The sequence below is a fragment of the Phyllopteryx taeniolatus genome, chromosome 14 (genome assembly GCF_024500385.1).
Source record: "Phyllopteryx taeniolatus isolate TA_2022b chromosome 14, UOR_Ptae_1.2, whole genome shotgun sequence".
NCBI lineage: Eukaryota > Metazoa > Chordata > Actinopteri > Syngnathiformes > Syngnathidae > Phyllopteryx > Phyllopteryx taeniolatus.
Genome location: NC_084515.1, coordinates 8840167 through 8854412, shown reverse-complemented (window position 1 = coordinate 8854412; position 14246 = coordinate 8840167). Strand labels below are relative to the sequence as shown.

Below are 14246 nucleotides of genomic sequence, written 5' to 3'. Positions count from 1 at the left end.
AGTGCAATCGTGAAAGAGCAAATTTGTCTTGTAGTCTGATCCACGCATTACACACCAGCGACGTTTTTTTTTTTAAAATAACTTTATTGGTGGTCAGATATTTATAGTACTACGTCAAAACACACACGACAAGGCTAAAAATAAACTAGCTTTTGGATTCAAATATACTGTACATGATGGCGATCAATGATGTCATTGATCAGATCAGCGAATTATGACATTTCAGCCGATTGGTGTAAAGTCTAATTATAATATTGCAGAGAGTGTAAACGGGCAAGAATAAAGGCGAGAGTGTGGGTATTTGAGAGGCCATTGGCAACGATAGCCCCATTCATTGACTCCACTCGTGCATTTCGGCAACAGACTCCTTACGTTTCGCTTTTTAGCTTCATGTACATCTGAATTATAAATACAGGTAAGTATTATTGTAAAACACTATGTATACTGTATTTGCTGTATTGGCACAGTTTGGCAGCTGTCGCGTGGATCTCGCTTTGTACCTGGAAACGTAATTTTTGTTGTAAAAGATCATGCACAACAAGGCATTTTTTGGGGGGCCGTTCAGCTGTGATTAAAATTTCGAGTCGCAGCAAAACGAGTTCTTAGCGATCGGCCACTCATGAAAACTAGTTTCACAACCCCGCAAACTGCTCGACAAACTGCTTGGGTTCAGTAGCGTTTATCGGTGTATGGCGGACCTTAGAGAAAAGCAATTTGTGCAAAAAGTACTGAGCGATTGGACAGTTGGACACGTGACTTCAAAAGTTTAGAGAAGATCAAATGAAGATCATCTTTAGTGTGTGTGGAATGTTCCAAACAGGTGTTTTTTTTTAGTATTCCTCACCTTTCCCAGTCTTTTGTTGCCCCTGTCCCAGCTTTTTGGGAACGTATTGCAGACCATCAAATTCAAAATGAGATATTTGCAAATATTTGCAAAATAAAAAAACAATAACATTCATCAGTTTGAACATTAAATATCTTGTGTATTCCATTGAATATAGGTTGAAAAAAAATATTTACGTTTAACAGAAGTCCCAACTTCATTGGAATTGGGGTTTGTAAAATAAAAATGTAGCATATCGACCTAAACCAAACTGTCCCTCCTGCTTGGTAGAAAAAAGGCAACTTGGTACATTTTCACGACATAGTAAAAACTCTCATTCAAAGTGGTCACTCATATTCAATGGCTGGGGCTTCTTGGTGGAGCTGAGGACATGTTGACATCTAATGGCAATCTAACGGGCTGATGAGTGTGGCTTCTGTACACATTCACCCTTCTTCAGGCCTGTGTTTATAATGTTTTCATACTTCTCAGATGTTCCATATTTACTGGTATATGCACCATGCTTGAAAACATGACTGACCAAGAGATATTAACATTCGCCCACTTTATCCCCCACCCCACACCCCTCTCCCCCCACCCACCCACTCTAACGAACCTTGTGACGGGCTGTTTTGATTTCTCTTCCCCCTATCCAATCCACTTCCTGTTCCACTGCATGATGGGCAGGCTCAATATTGTGCATGACCCCTGCTGCCGGCGTTGGTAGGTTCCAGTTCTCCTTCTTCAGTTCTATGTGACTTCCTGTACGTGGCTTGCATGCGGCTCCAAAATGTAACCACTTTAGCCTGAGTTATATTGTTTGCTAGTTAAATGTGGCAAACTGAGCTGCTGTTGCTATAAAAGTAATACTTTTCGTGTAAAAAACAAATATTTCAATGTTGTGTTTTGCCTATCATTCATCTGTATTCATTGGATTAAGTTCATTTGATATTTTATTTAGCTGTTTTCTTCGTGTTGCTTGACCACTTACCCTCTCATGCTTGTTTTCAACCTTGCTTCTGGCTGGTCACACCTTAGAGTGCCTTAACATGAAGAACCTTTTAAAGCCATTAAACACAGAATGGGACCCATTTAAACCTGCCCCTTAACACCTCTGCCGAAATGACTTTATTCCTAAATATCACTAGTTATTGTTTTTACATTATTGACACTCAATTGTATTCCCCACGAAGCAACTATGTCTGATTTGTATCTAACTTTTGAACTGTGTCAAAGCAAGCACCTCTGTTTCCTTTTAGTTTAAAACAGGGTGGCTTAATTTGACTTTGAGTTATATCCAATACAAGTTGGCAAAAACCTCGAACCTCAAACCTACAACAGTTCTTTGTTGGGGCAAAAACTCTATTCAACTTAGCCTGCCCTCTAGTCTTTTGCCCAATTTTTCTTGGAACTACACAATCTCTAGAACACTGTTTCCCAACCTTTATTGAGCCAAAGCACATATTTTACATGAGAGAAATCTCATGGAACACCACCCAACAAAAATGTCTCAAAAAGTATTTCGTCGCTGTCGGGCAGAACCTCTGTATTTCCAAATATGGTTAGTTTCATATTTTTTCACAAATTGATAAGACTTGTCTGTCCACACATGCTCTGTTATTCTTAGAATTTAATAACCAATCTCAAGTATTGAAAATAGCTTGAGCACTTCCGCTGTCTGAGAAGTGTCATATAACTCCACCGCTTCCTCACTCCATTACGTTGCCTCAAGATTGAAAGTCTTTTTTTTTTTCGACAATAACGAGTGAAAACAGTTAGGTTAGATACAGTACATTTGAGTAAGCCTGTTTTGTTAAAAATCGATAGTGTAATGCGTCGTTGCAGAATGAAGCCTGTGAGCCATGGAGGTAAGTTTGCGTGCCTATTACACTGTTTAGTGAGCTCATTGTGTTTTTTATTGCATCACTCATCTATCCATCCATTTTCAACACCGCTTATCCTGGTTAGGGTCACGGGGCGCTGTAGCCTATCCCAGCTGACTTCGGGCGAAAGGCGGACTACACCCTGAACTGGTCGGCAGTCAGTCACAGGGCACATGCATCACTCATGGCTCTTTGAAATTTGTAATAGAGTTTGGGAAGATGACGTAACCACAGTCATTCGTTTGTTTTGTTTTTGAGCCCCGTCTGTTGTCGGGGCTCTGGGCAAGCGCAGACTTTGATGGGCAAGGTTGGTGCCAGTTATCTGTCCGTAACATTTTAATCATTGATGCTGTGCTAAATTAGTGGATTTGTTGCAAATTTAATTATGATTTAACATGATTATGGGGAAGGGATATGTTGATATTGATGCGCAAAAGTATATGATAGCAATAAAAAAAAAAAAGTATAATAACTTATATGCGCAGATTCTCCCTGACAGCAACAATATACAGTAGTCAAGTAATGATGATGTCTCAAATTATTCACAAATTTACATATGGGCCTGTTGAACACAAAGTTGTTATAGTACCATATTCTGTTGTATTAATAGCAACAGGTCAATTGTACCTTCTGTCATCTAGTGGAAGAGCATTTAATTGTTCTGTCACTATCCGTTGCTGGCATAGATAAACTGCAAATACATAATTTTCAGACCAATTAAGTGAAATTGTATAATTTCCTTTGACACAATGATTGGGAATCCCTGCTCTAGTTCACTCCTAATACCTTACACACACTTTCATGGTTGTCGGCAGAGAAACAAAAGGGACTGTGTTAAATCGAATCCCTTAAGAACTTCCTGTCTCGCACTCTCTTGTCTTCCCCTTCTGTTATGTCTGTGTGCGTGTGTGTGCGTGCGCGCGTGTGTGTGTGTGTGCGCGCGCGCGTGTGCTCTATTTTTGCTTACATGATTCTCCCCTCCAAAAAAGTTCCCATGATGCACGGTGGTACCCCAGTCACTGTGTCTGCAGCCACCACATCTGCCACAAGCGTTCCCTTCGCAACTGCCTCCACCAATCAGGTTTGCACCTCAACCGCCTCTCTCGCTCTCTCTGTCTCTCGCTCTCTATCACTACACTTGGACGATCTAGTGATGCTCGTGTTTCACAGCGAGTGGGGGGGGATTGCAAAATAGGTGGGACTCCCTCTTGTTGGCCTACACAAGAGTCCAACTTTCCAATGTGTATGTTAGAAATTCTCGTCTTTCCTTCCTGAGAAACAAAATTGTGTTGCATTTTAATGTGTGTCCTCATTGTAACTCCCGTTTTTGTCCTTTCCTATTTTGAGGACTCTTCCTTATCAAAGTTGACTACCAACGAATACATGCAATTGGTATGTATGAGGTAGTTTGTTTTTTTAACCTCCCACCACATTCACCATTCGCACAGCTCGTGCAACAGCTGCTATCTGTGCCCTTTGGTGCTTGGCTTTTTTTCTTCTTTTTAATTGTTTTTTATTTTGAATTTTTCCGCCGCTGCTTCCAGCACGTAAATCGCAGCTTTACCATGTTCCAGCCCAACAGTCTGAGTACTGTTACGGACATTTTCCAGTCAAAGTCTGTATTAAGACGGGTGATGATGAGGAGTCAGTTTTGTGCATTCTTCTGTTGAGGTGTGCAGGTCAACAACATGGAGGACTTAGATTTGCATGGGGGGAGCCAACTCACTGACCCTTCACTGCCTTAATAATAATAATGCACTCCGCTTCTTCACACTGTCCAGATGTGCTAATTCTTACTTAAGTGTAGACTAATAGCTTTTCTATTTTGTCATCTCTATCTTTTTTGTTTGTTTTTCCAGCTGAAAACAGGATGCTGTTAATCTGTGTGTACAAGGCTACGCTAGCTGTATTTTGTGTTTGAATCGCCCTCAGTTTGATCATGTGTTTGCTTTCTACCCCTCCCTAGATTCCAATAATATCTGCCGATCATCTGAGTAGTCACAAGTACTTGACTCAAATGTAGTTCCTCCTAAGAACAGTGAGTCTCTATTTCAATCCATCACACATACACTACTCGGAAAAAGTTAGGGATATTAAGCTTTTGGGGAAATTTTAAGATGAACCTAAAATGCACAATTACCATTACAGGTGAATACCCTGTAAATTAAATTCAGATATTTGTTTCTAAATACATTGTACATGTTTGAAGATAATTGTTGAAAATGTGAAAAGACTGAGAACTACAGGTATGTTCCCGTACTTTTAATACGATACGGCTCACAACCAGGCAACAAAAACGTTATGTAGCCTAGCAAGCTAGTGGTAGCACGAACGGTTGGACGTAAACATGCCGCCGTTCTGTCGAATCATGCTCTAAAGTTTCGGTGTGGATGAAGTAATTTAATTAAAAATAAAGTAATTTCATTACAGTAAGTTAGCACCCATTATTTTTGTCATGTTGTAATGTTGGTTTGACCTGACTGATTTGAATATACGATCTGACTAGAGCAGTGATTTCCAACCTTTATGAAGCCAAGGAACATATTTTACAATTGAAAAATCTCACGGCACACCAACAAACAAAAATGTCACAAAAAGTGACATCTAATAGAAGACCATTCATTTGTTCTGTCGTCACTATGTCTCACTGGCATAAATAGAGGAACAAAGATTATTTATTGTAAATATAATTTTTTGAGCAATTAAGTACAAAATTATATACAATAAATGAACATGTCATTTAAACATTTACATTTACACATTCCTCCATCTTGTGATCGGTTATTGTTTTTTTAAACTCACTGATCGGTGATCGGCCCCAAAAATCCTGATCGTGTAAAGCCTACTCACAAATTACTTACTCGATGTGAAATATTGAGCCTGTTTAGTTGAACACAAAAGTACAGCTCTATTTTATGAATGGCAACAGGTGGACACACAGGTTAATTGTACCTTTCGCCATCTAGTGGAAAATCATTGAATTGTTCTAACTGGGACTATATGTCACTGGCATAGATAGATGAACAAAGATTTATTTATTTTTAGTTAGTAGAGTGGAACCTCAGTTTTTGTGATGAATCCATTCCAGAAGGTCTGTCTAGTTGTACACGCGTTCAAGATTTTACAGAATGTCAATTTAAATTCACGTGTGAAGGTGCATTTTAGTTTTATCCTTAAATTTAACCCCAAATCAACATTTCCCAAACTTTTTGTTAGTAGTGTAGGTGAGTTTTTGTTTTCGTGTGCCTGCCTGTGTTTCTTCCTGTGAAAACTTCCAAATAGTCTCTAATCCCCAACTCCTCTTTCCTCCTCCTATAGATCAAATGAATGTGTGCTGGCACCGTCCAAGCCAAAACAGTTCAGCCTTTATTTACATACAACTTCAGAATGTCAAGCAACGGGACTGAGGAGGGTCCGCCATCTGTCAAAACATCAAGGGTGCGACCCGTGCCATCTTCCCACATGTCAAAACCTGAGAGAGAAAGGGATGTCTTGGTGCCTGGGGATGGGTGAGGGGCAGTGGGTCTCATCACACCGCTGTACATCTAAATCACAGCACTCGATTGGTTGTAATTCACTTCACTGGACGTAGAGAAGGTCAATGAGTGGCGTTGCGTGAGTCAAGATACACCTCTGGTACGTCCGGCGACCAAGATTTATTTTATTCTGTTTGTTTTTGTTTTCATTAAGCAGCCATATTTCATCGTTTACAAAAAGACATGCACCTTGAATTTGAATCGAAATGAGAACGGCGCAGCCATTTTGAAACAGGAATCTGCTAAGACGATTGAGCGCGTGCAGTATTGTGTGTGTGTACAGCTACTAGTCAAACTAGACACGGATGGATGAATAAATGAGGGTCGTGGACATATGAATGTTGTGGGTAAACCAACATACCTGTGTACCTTGAAAGCACAGCCAGGCTTGCTCTTCTCTCCTTGTCATGTGCCATGGAGGCCATACAGCTCAAACCAGAGTGTTGTCTCAGCAGTGTTATTTGTTTACCGAGAGTGAAATTTAAAATAAGAATTGTATGGCTCTTAAGATTGTTTGGATTTTTTTTTAAATGTTAATAATTTTAGAAGTGGGTTTTGTGCTAATTTTTGTGTTATTTTTAATTATGACTTTTAGATGGGGGGGGGGGGGGGGGGTTGTACGGTAGTTCCACTTTTCATCGACTAGAGTGCTGTTAACTTTTTTTCTTTTTGGTCTTGTCGGGATTAAGATGTCGCTCAAGTCTGTCGACTCTAAAGCCTGTTGATTAGGAGGGTTGTTGTTACCTTGTGCTCTTTTAAAGAGTGCCGACTTTGTTAGAACTTTGAGCTGTGTGCTAATGGCAGTGAAAGATAAGTGTTAGGTCATTGTAAACAGGGAAGAAAAAAAAGTACACTTCAATGTTTGTCTGAGTAAAATGTCACTGAGTGAAACTTAACAGAGGCAGCGGTTCCCAACCTTTTATATTAAATTATTGCAACTCTTACAAAATTATAAGAGTATTAGGGCTACATTGGAAAGAAAAAAAATAATACAAGAATAAATTAGCAATATTATGAGCTAAATTAGCAATATGAGCTAAAAAAATAAATATCTGTGAGCGAATTTATTTTCGTAATATTATGACTTTCCTTGTAATGTTATAATTCAACCTGTTTAGTTGAACACAAAACTATAGCTCTGTTTTATGAATGGCAACAGGTGGATACACAGGTTAATTGTACCTTCCGCCATGTAGTGGAAGAGCATTGAATTGTTCTGACTGGCACTAAATGTCACTATCATAGATGGATAGATGAACAAAGATGCTTTCTGGTTACTTAATAGAGTGGAACCTCAGTTTTCGTGATTAATCCGTGACAAACAGTCTGACTAAAACTGAATCGTACGATATCCAAAAATATATTTCCCATAGTAACTAATAATCAAATTTATCCGTTCTAGACAGTGAACAATATTAACAAAACTGTTCAATTTTATAAAGAATGACTATAGTTTTATAGACACAAAATAAATGTAAATAAATATAATTGACTTATGAAATGGATTAATGAACATTTAACATGACTTTTAGCTTTTCTGAAGACTTGATGGCTTATACAGCGAGGAGAGGACAAAAGGGGAACCATTTTTGTACTTTGCTTCAAGTTCTTTCTTGAATTCTATTGTACTTCTCATCTTGTTTATCGAATGGCTGGCACTCAGAACTTTCTGTCGTATTGTGTAAAAAGTGGTCCAGCGGAGACAGCAAGGTGTATTCCACAATGCAAGCTTTTTTTTAACAACTCAATGCAATAGTAAACAACCCAACCGGTCTACTCAGCAGCACTCCAACAAGAGTCACCACACTTTCTTTGGCCCTTTTATTTCAAAGTTGTGACTTTTGACTGGATGTGTAGACCGATGTTGCCCGAGTGAAAGCTGGCATTGTGGAATATGCTTTGTAGTCGGTTGAACTCTTTTTTTTACTCATTTTTTAAATTCTTTCAGCTGTACGCATGGGCTAATGCTCACTCGACGAGTAACAAAGGCAGACTGAGTCACCAGCACATGGCATGACGCATCGAATCCGCGAAACAAATGGCCAAGTTGTTGTTGGTTTTTTTTTCGTACGAAAATCGAGCGGATGTATGAAAACTGGCACAATATCTCCAAAAAGGAATCGAAAAATAAATCATCCCAAAAAATAGAGGATACAAAAACCGAGGTTCCGCTGTAACTCATAATTTTCGGACCAATTAGGTTACATTTCCGCGGCAGATCTGACGATCTCTTATAATACAGTGGTTGGGAATCACTGTTCTAATTTAGACTGGCCAAATTCCCCCTGTAATGTTGTTGGTTACCCCTGCTTTAAGCAAAAACGCAACAGGATTAGGACTCCTCAACGTTAAACTTCATTCAAATCACAGAAACCAAAAGTCTCTCATCGAGGAATCATTTTGTTGTTCATCTGACTGTTGTGTTGCCACAGAGGTGTGACTGCACGTCTTTAGCGATTGTATTGTACCTAACAAAGCCTTAGATGACCATGAATGGGTCACGGCCCAAACTTGTCAATCACCATGCAGGTAAAGAGCACCAATGATGTTTTATAGTTATCTCACACGCCGCTTACGATATGTTTGTGCTTTTCTCTTACGCTAGGTAACAATTCTTCTCTTAAAAATCAATTTAAGAGCTTTTATTATGTATTAAGGATTTGAATCTATTTGAGATGCATAGTTGTAGATGTTTCTTTTTTTTTTTTTTTTTTTTTTTTTTTTGCCTTACTATATTACTATATTACTTGAGAGTATCGATATAGCCGTAGATTTTAAGGTTGTATGACATTCATAACTTTTTTTGTTTTCAAACCATATAAATGATAACGTTTTAAATATTCACATCATATAGCTGGATGTCTTTTTTTCAGTTGGTGTTACATTATACGTTTGTTTTGTTGTTGTTTTGATACGAGGAACGTGGAATTAGTTTTGCTGTGACCGCAGCGCCAAGCATTTTCCTTGTCCACACGTCAAGATCATATTTGAAAATATAATGTATCAATCTATAGATTGTCCATGTTTTAGAGTAAACATTGTTTTCTACTGTATCCATTTAAAAAAAAAAAAAAAAAAAAAAAATGTCATTTGGTTGGAAATATTTCTTAAGTTTGCCCTGAATGTCAGGCCAAAATGAGCAGTTGAGATTTTGGGGTGTTTAGATATTATTATTATTGTTTGTTGTTTAGTTTTTGTTTGTTTTGTTTTCGGGGTTGGGGGGGTGATCGGTGAGAATCGGAGCGAAGACTTTCCCCAGCTGGTGAAGTCAGAAATGCTGCAGATGATGAGTTCTAACCTAAGGGACGAAGGTTGTGACTTTTTGCACTTCTGTATATAGTCAAATAAACAGAGACAAATGTGTATCATATTGAGATATTATTTTGAATAAAAAAAGATCTATAATTATAAGGAATTTTGTTAGATTAATTTAAATTCATAAATTAGAAGACCAGCTAAAATTGCTTGCAAAGAAGGGCACTAGTTTCTTGGCCAATGCATTCGGAGAAAGCTATGCGCTTTTTGTCTTCTTTTTATCAGTGGCTAGTTTTGCCTGGGAATGTTTTTTGGGGAATAATGGTCCCCCTGTCCTGCTTAATCCACCCCTTCAAATGATACATTTTTTTTCATTTGTTGGCCACTTTCCTGCTCCCACGCTTCACTTGATTTAAAAAAAAAAAAAACACCAGAAAAAAAGAATTCCATTATGATTTGAGTGCATGTAAAACCATGTAAACAAAAACATAGCTACAGTATGTAAGGAAAGAGTTCACAATAATCCGTACAGTAGATAACATCCACAGTGGGGAGAAATAACACTTTTCCAAAACTCATTTTACGCTTGCGTGATAAAATAGTTTACGAGCAAATATGTTATCTAAAGAATAACGAAAGTATGAGCACTCATCCAACCCAAATACAGTGATGTCTTGAGATACGAGTACCCAGATTTTGAGTTTTTCGAGACACGAGGCATCATTCGGACGTTTGTTTTTTGTTTTGCTTTGACTTGTGAGCAGAAAACACCATAGATGATTAAACCAGCGGATGTTTGAGCACAAACGGTGCATCAACACATGGACAATTTGACAATACTCACAGGCATATATTCTTCATCCACTACGACAAACTAATATTACAGCAAATTACTGAGTCATTTACAGTAGTAGCAGTGAAAGTCTTCATTTGCCTTCATGACTGTAATATACTGCCCCCGGTGGCCATGTTGTGCACACCAGAAGTCACAATGAATTAGTCGTGATGCACTGTTTAATTCTTTACGTTCAATTGAATTATGTTGTATGAATTGAAATAAGATAGAGTACTATTTTCCTTATTAATAAACATTACAACATTTGTTGTTTTGGGGGGAGAGGGTGGAACAAAGAGTATATACATTCATTTCATTGGTGAAAGATGACTTGAGATGCGGTTGTTTTGTGTTACGAGCATGGTCACGGAATGAATTAAATTTGGATTTCAAGGCACCACTGTACTTCTGTACTTTTCCAGAGCCATATATATATTCCCAGTCAACTCACAGTAAGATGTGTTGCTCTGCTCTCCAGACTGTGCGCTCAGCAGGCGAAGGCCGGCCACACCAAATGCACATTTAGGCAAATTCAAGTCTTTGAAATGAATGTAAAGCGGCTGCTGTATTGTTGCTATAGAACCAAAGCACCAGTTTCTCCAAAACCGGACGTTCAGTCCGTCTCTTCCCTGCTGGGGGCACACACATACACAACCACAACAACGCTTTATGCCCGCTTTTTACTTGTAAGTGCAACTACCACTTATGTATTCGCTAACAGTTGCCACACAATGATGTCTGATTTGTTTATGCACACTTGATTGTTGCCATAATTGACTCTTATCTGTATGAATGAAAAACAAAATAAAAACTATTTGATTTGCTCATGCAACATGCATGTGTCTTTTTGTTGTCAATGTAGGGCAGCCTTTGCTGTCATAATGTGTGTGTGCGTGAGCAGCATCCCACGCTGCCTTTGGGGTGACCTTGTGACATCAGTTCTGGAACAGCTCCATAGAGGCTCATGTGTGACAGATGTAAGGTTACGCTGATGGTGCCCACGAGACCGCCTGCTTTGCTATCTCGGTCACGACTGAAAATGACAGGAAATTAACCCTCTGACGAACATTGATACTGAAATGTAACATGTTAAGCGGAGTACAGTATCCATCCATTTCAACACCGCTTATCCTGGTTAGGGTCGCGGAACGCTGGAGCCTATCCCAGCTGACTTCGGGCGAAAGGCGGACTACACCCTGAACTGGTCGCCAGTCAGTCGCAGGGCACATATAGACACGGACAACCATTCGCACTCACGTTCACACCGTCACTGAGTGGGAAGTGAACCCACGCTGCCTGCACCAAAGTCAGGCGAGTGTACCACTACACCATCAGTGACTCGCAGAGTACAGTAATTCCCCACAATTCTTTGGCTGTGTCCTAAGATGCCACAAACTGGTGCCAAACTGCTGTCTAAATAGGAATTATGGTGAGACTGTAAGACTCACAGAAAGGCACGGAAGTGAAAATGTATTCCCGAACATCCCATCAACATGTTTAACATTTACAATTGAAAGGGAAAATCACTCTTAAAGGGTGAGTTTGTGGTGTTAGAACTGCTAGCAAGATTTGAATGTAACCTCACTTCACTAATCCCTCACCCCCTCAATTCTCTCACCGAAGAAGTGCCCCTCATTCATTTGTTTAAAGCAGTAGTTGGGAAACCTTTTACACCAAGTAAAACTTGGGGGGGGGGGGGGAATTACCTTACAAGTACCACCATCATCACAACAAAAATACTGAGGCGTGGTACGCCCAAGTTTTTATCAAAAAACAAGATTATTCTTAAAATTACTTAAAATTAGAGAGGAGGATGCAGGAGATAGGCTCACATGGAAAAGGATGACACGCTGTGGCGACCCCTAATCGGACAAGTCGAAAGGAAAAGATTATTAATGGATTTAAAGAAAATACAAACCTACATGGCCCTGTGTGGAAAAAGTCATTGCCCCACCCCTGTTAAAACATAACTGTGGTTTGTCATACTGTACCTGAGTTCAATTTCTCTAGCCACACCCAGGCCTGATAGTGCCACACCTGTTCTCAATCAAGAAATCACTTAAATAGGACCTGCATAACCAAGTGAAGTAGAACAAAAAATCCTCAAAAGCTAGATATTGTGCTGAGATCTAAAGAAATTCAGAACAAATGAGAAAGAAAGTAACAGTTATATCAGTGTGGAAAAGGTTATAAATCCATTTCTAAATCTTTGGGACTCCAGCAAATCACAGCCATTATCCACAAATGACAAAAACAGAACAGTGGTGAACCTTCCCAGGAGTGGTCGCCCGACCAAAATGACCACAAGCCCGCAGCGACGACTCATCCAAGAGGTCACAAAAGACCCCACAACAACATCCAAAGGACTGCAGGCCTCACTTGCCTCAGTTAAGGTCAGTGTTCATGATTCCACCATAAGAAAGAAACTGGGCAAAAATGGCCTGCTTGGCTGAGTTCCAAGACGAAAACCACTGCTGAGCAAAAAAGAACATTAAGGCTTGTCTCAATTTTGCCGGAAGACATATTGATGATTCCCGAGACTTTTGGGAAAATACTCTGTGGTCTGATGGGTCAAAAGCTGAACTTTTTGGAAGGTGTGTGTCCCATTACATCTGGTGTAAAAGTATTACTGCATTTCAGAAAAAGAACATCACACCAACAGTAAAATATGGTGGTGCTAGTGTGATGGTCTGAGGCTGTTTTGCTGCTTCAGGACCTGGAAGACTTGCTGTGATAAATGGAACCATGAATTCTGCTGTCTACCAAATAATCCTGAAGGAGAATGTCCAGTCATCTGTCCGTGACCTCAGGCAGAAACAAACTTTGGTTCTGCAGCAGGACAATGATCCAAAACACACCAGCAGGTCCACCTCTGAATGGCTGAAAAAAACCTAAATTGAAGACTTTGGAGTGGCCTCGTCAAAAGTCGCATTGAGATGCTGTGGCATGACCTTTAAAAAGGCGGTTCATTCTCGAGACTCCTCCAATGTGGCTGAATTACAACAATTCTGCAAAGACGAGTGGGCTGAAATTCCTCCACAGTGCTGTAAGAGATTCATTCCAAGTTATTGCAAACACTTGATTGCAGTTGTTGCTGCTAAGGGTGGCCCAACTAGTTATTAGGTTTACGGGGCAATCGCTTTTTCACACAGGGCCATGTACAGTGTAGGTTTGGATATTTTTTTTCTCCCTTAATAATAAAAAACCTTTATTTAAAAACTGCATATTGTTTACTTGTTGTCCGACTAACATTTAAATTTGTTTGATGATGGGAAATATTAGTTTGTGACAAACATACAAAAACAAATTATTCAGGAAGTGAGCAAACACTTTTTCATACCACTGTACATAGACCGTTATTCTTTCGAGTACCACTTTACAAGGGAGCCAGGCACTGATATTATGCCTACGTCAGACTACAGAGTTTTAGCCCCGATATTGGCCCAATTAACTATCGCGGGCGATTTCCCAGTATGATTCAACAGAACGTCGGCAAGTTTATGTACAAACATTAGTGCTATCACAAGCTTACTAGGCTACATAACATTTTGTTGCCTGCTGTTGAGCTATATCGTATTACAAATAGAGAACATGCCTCAAACAATCCTTGAATGGACAGCTCAAAACATCCTATCGCGAGCACAATTTTTTTATACTTTTTTTTTTTTCCACAACATTCTCACAGAAATCCATTGTTAGACAACAACTTGTTGCCATGGTAATGGTGGTATCCAGTGGCGGTGAAAAGGTTTTCTGGTCATACCTCCCCGACAGTTTGATTCGACAAGATAAAGTCCACTGATCGTAAAGTACGATGGTATCGGAATACATGTCGCGTAGTGCTGCCACTGTCTGGCCGAGATACGGCAAGATTTTATGGCAGTAGTCTGACATGCAGTCGTGAAAGACCAATT

The 14246-nt window shown here is 39.5% G+C and overlaps 1 protein-coding gene across 14 annotated transcripts in view; it reads left to right on the top strand.

Annotated features, from left to right (window-relative positions):
- Positions 1-11164, top strand: part of mbnl1 (muscleblind-like splicing regulator 1) — a 72542-nt gene extending 61378 nt beyond the window's left edge. For 6 of the 14 annotated variants that reach the window (XM_061798276.1, XM_061798275.1, XM_061798272.1 and 3 more), the window contains 5 exons: positions 1511-1546; positions 3696-3787; positions 4054-4098; positions 4673-4744; positions 6025-11164. In XM_061798276.1, the coding sequence (XP_061654260.1) occupies positions 1511-1546; positions 3696-3787; positions 4054-4098; positions 4673-4729 (230 nt within the window). In that variant the 3' untranslated portion in view covers positions 4730-4744; positions 6025-11164. The remainder of the gene's footprint in view (positions 1-1510; positions 1547-3695; positions 3788-4053; positions 4099-4672; positions 4745-6024) is intronic. The other 8 variants (XM_061798280.1, XM_061798285.1, XM_061798284.1 and 5 more) reach the window with 5 other exon arrangements.
- The last annotated feature ends 3082 nt before the right edge of the window (positions 11165-14246 follow it).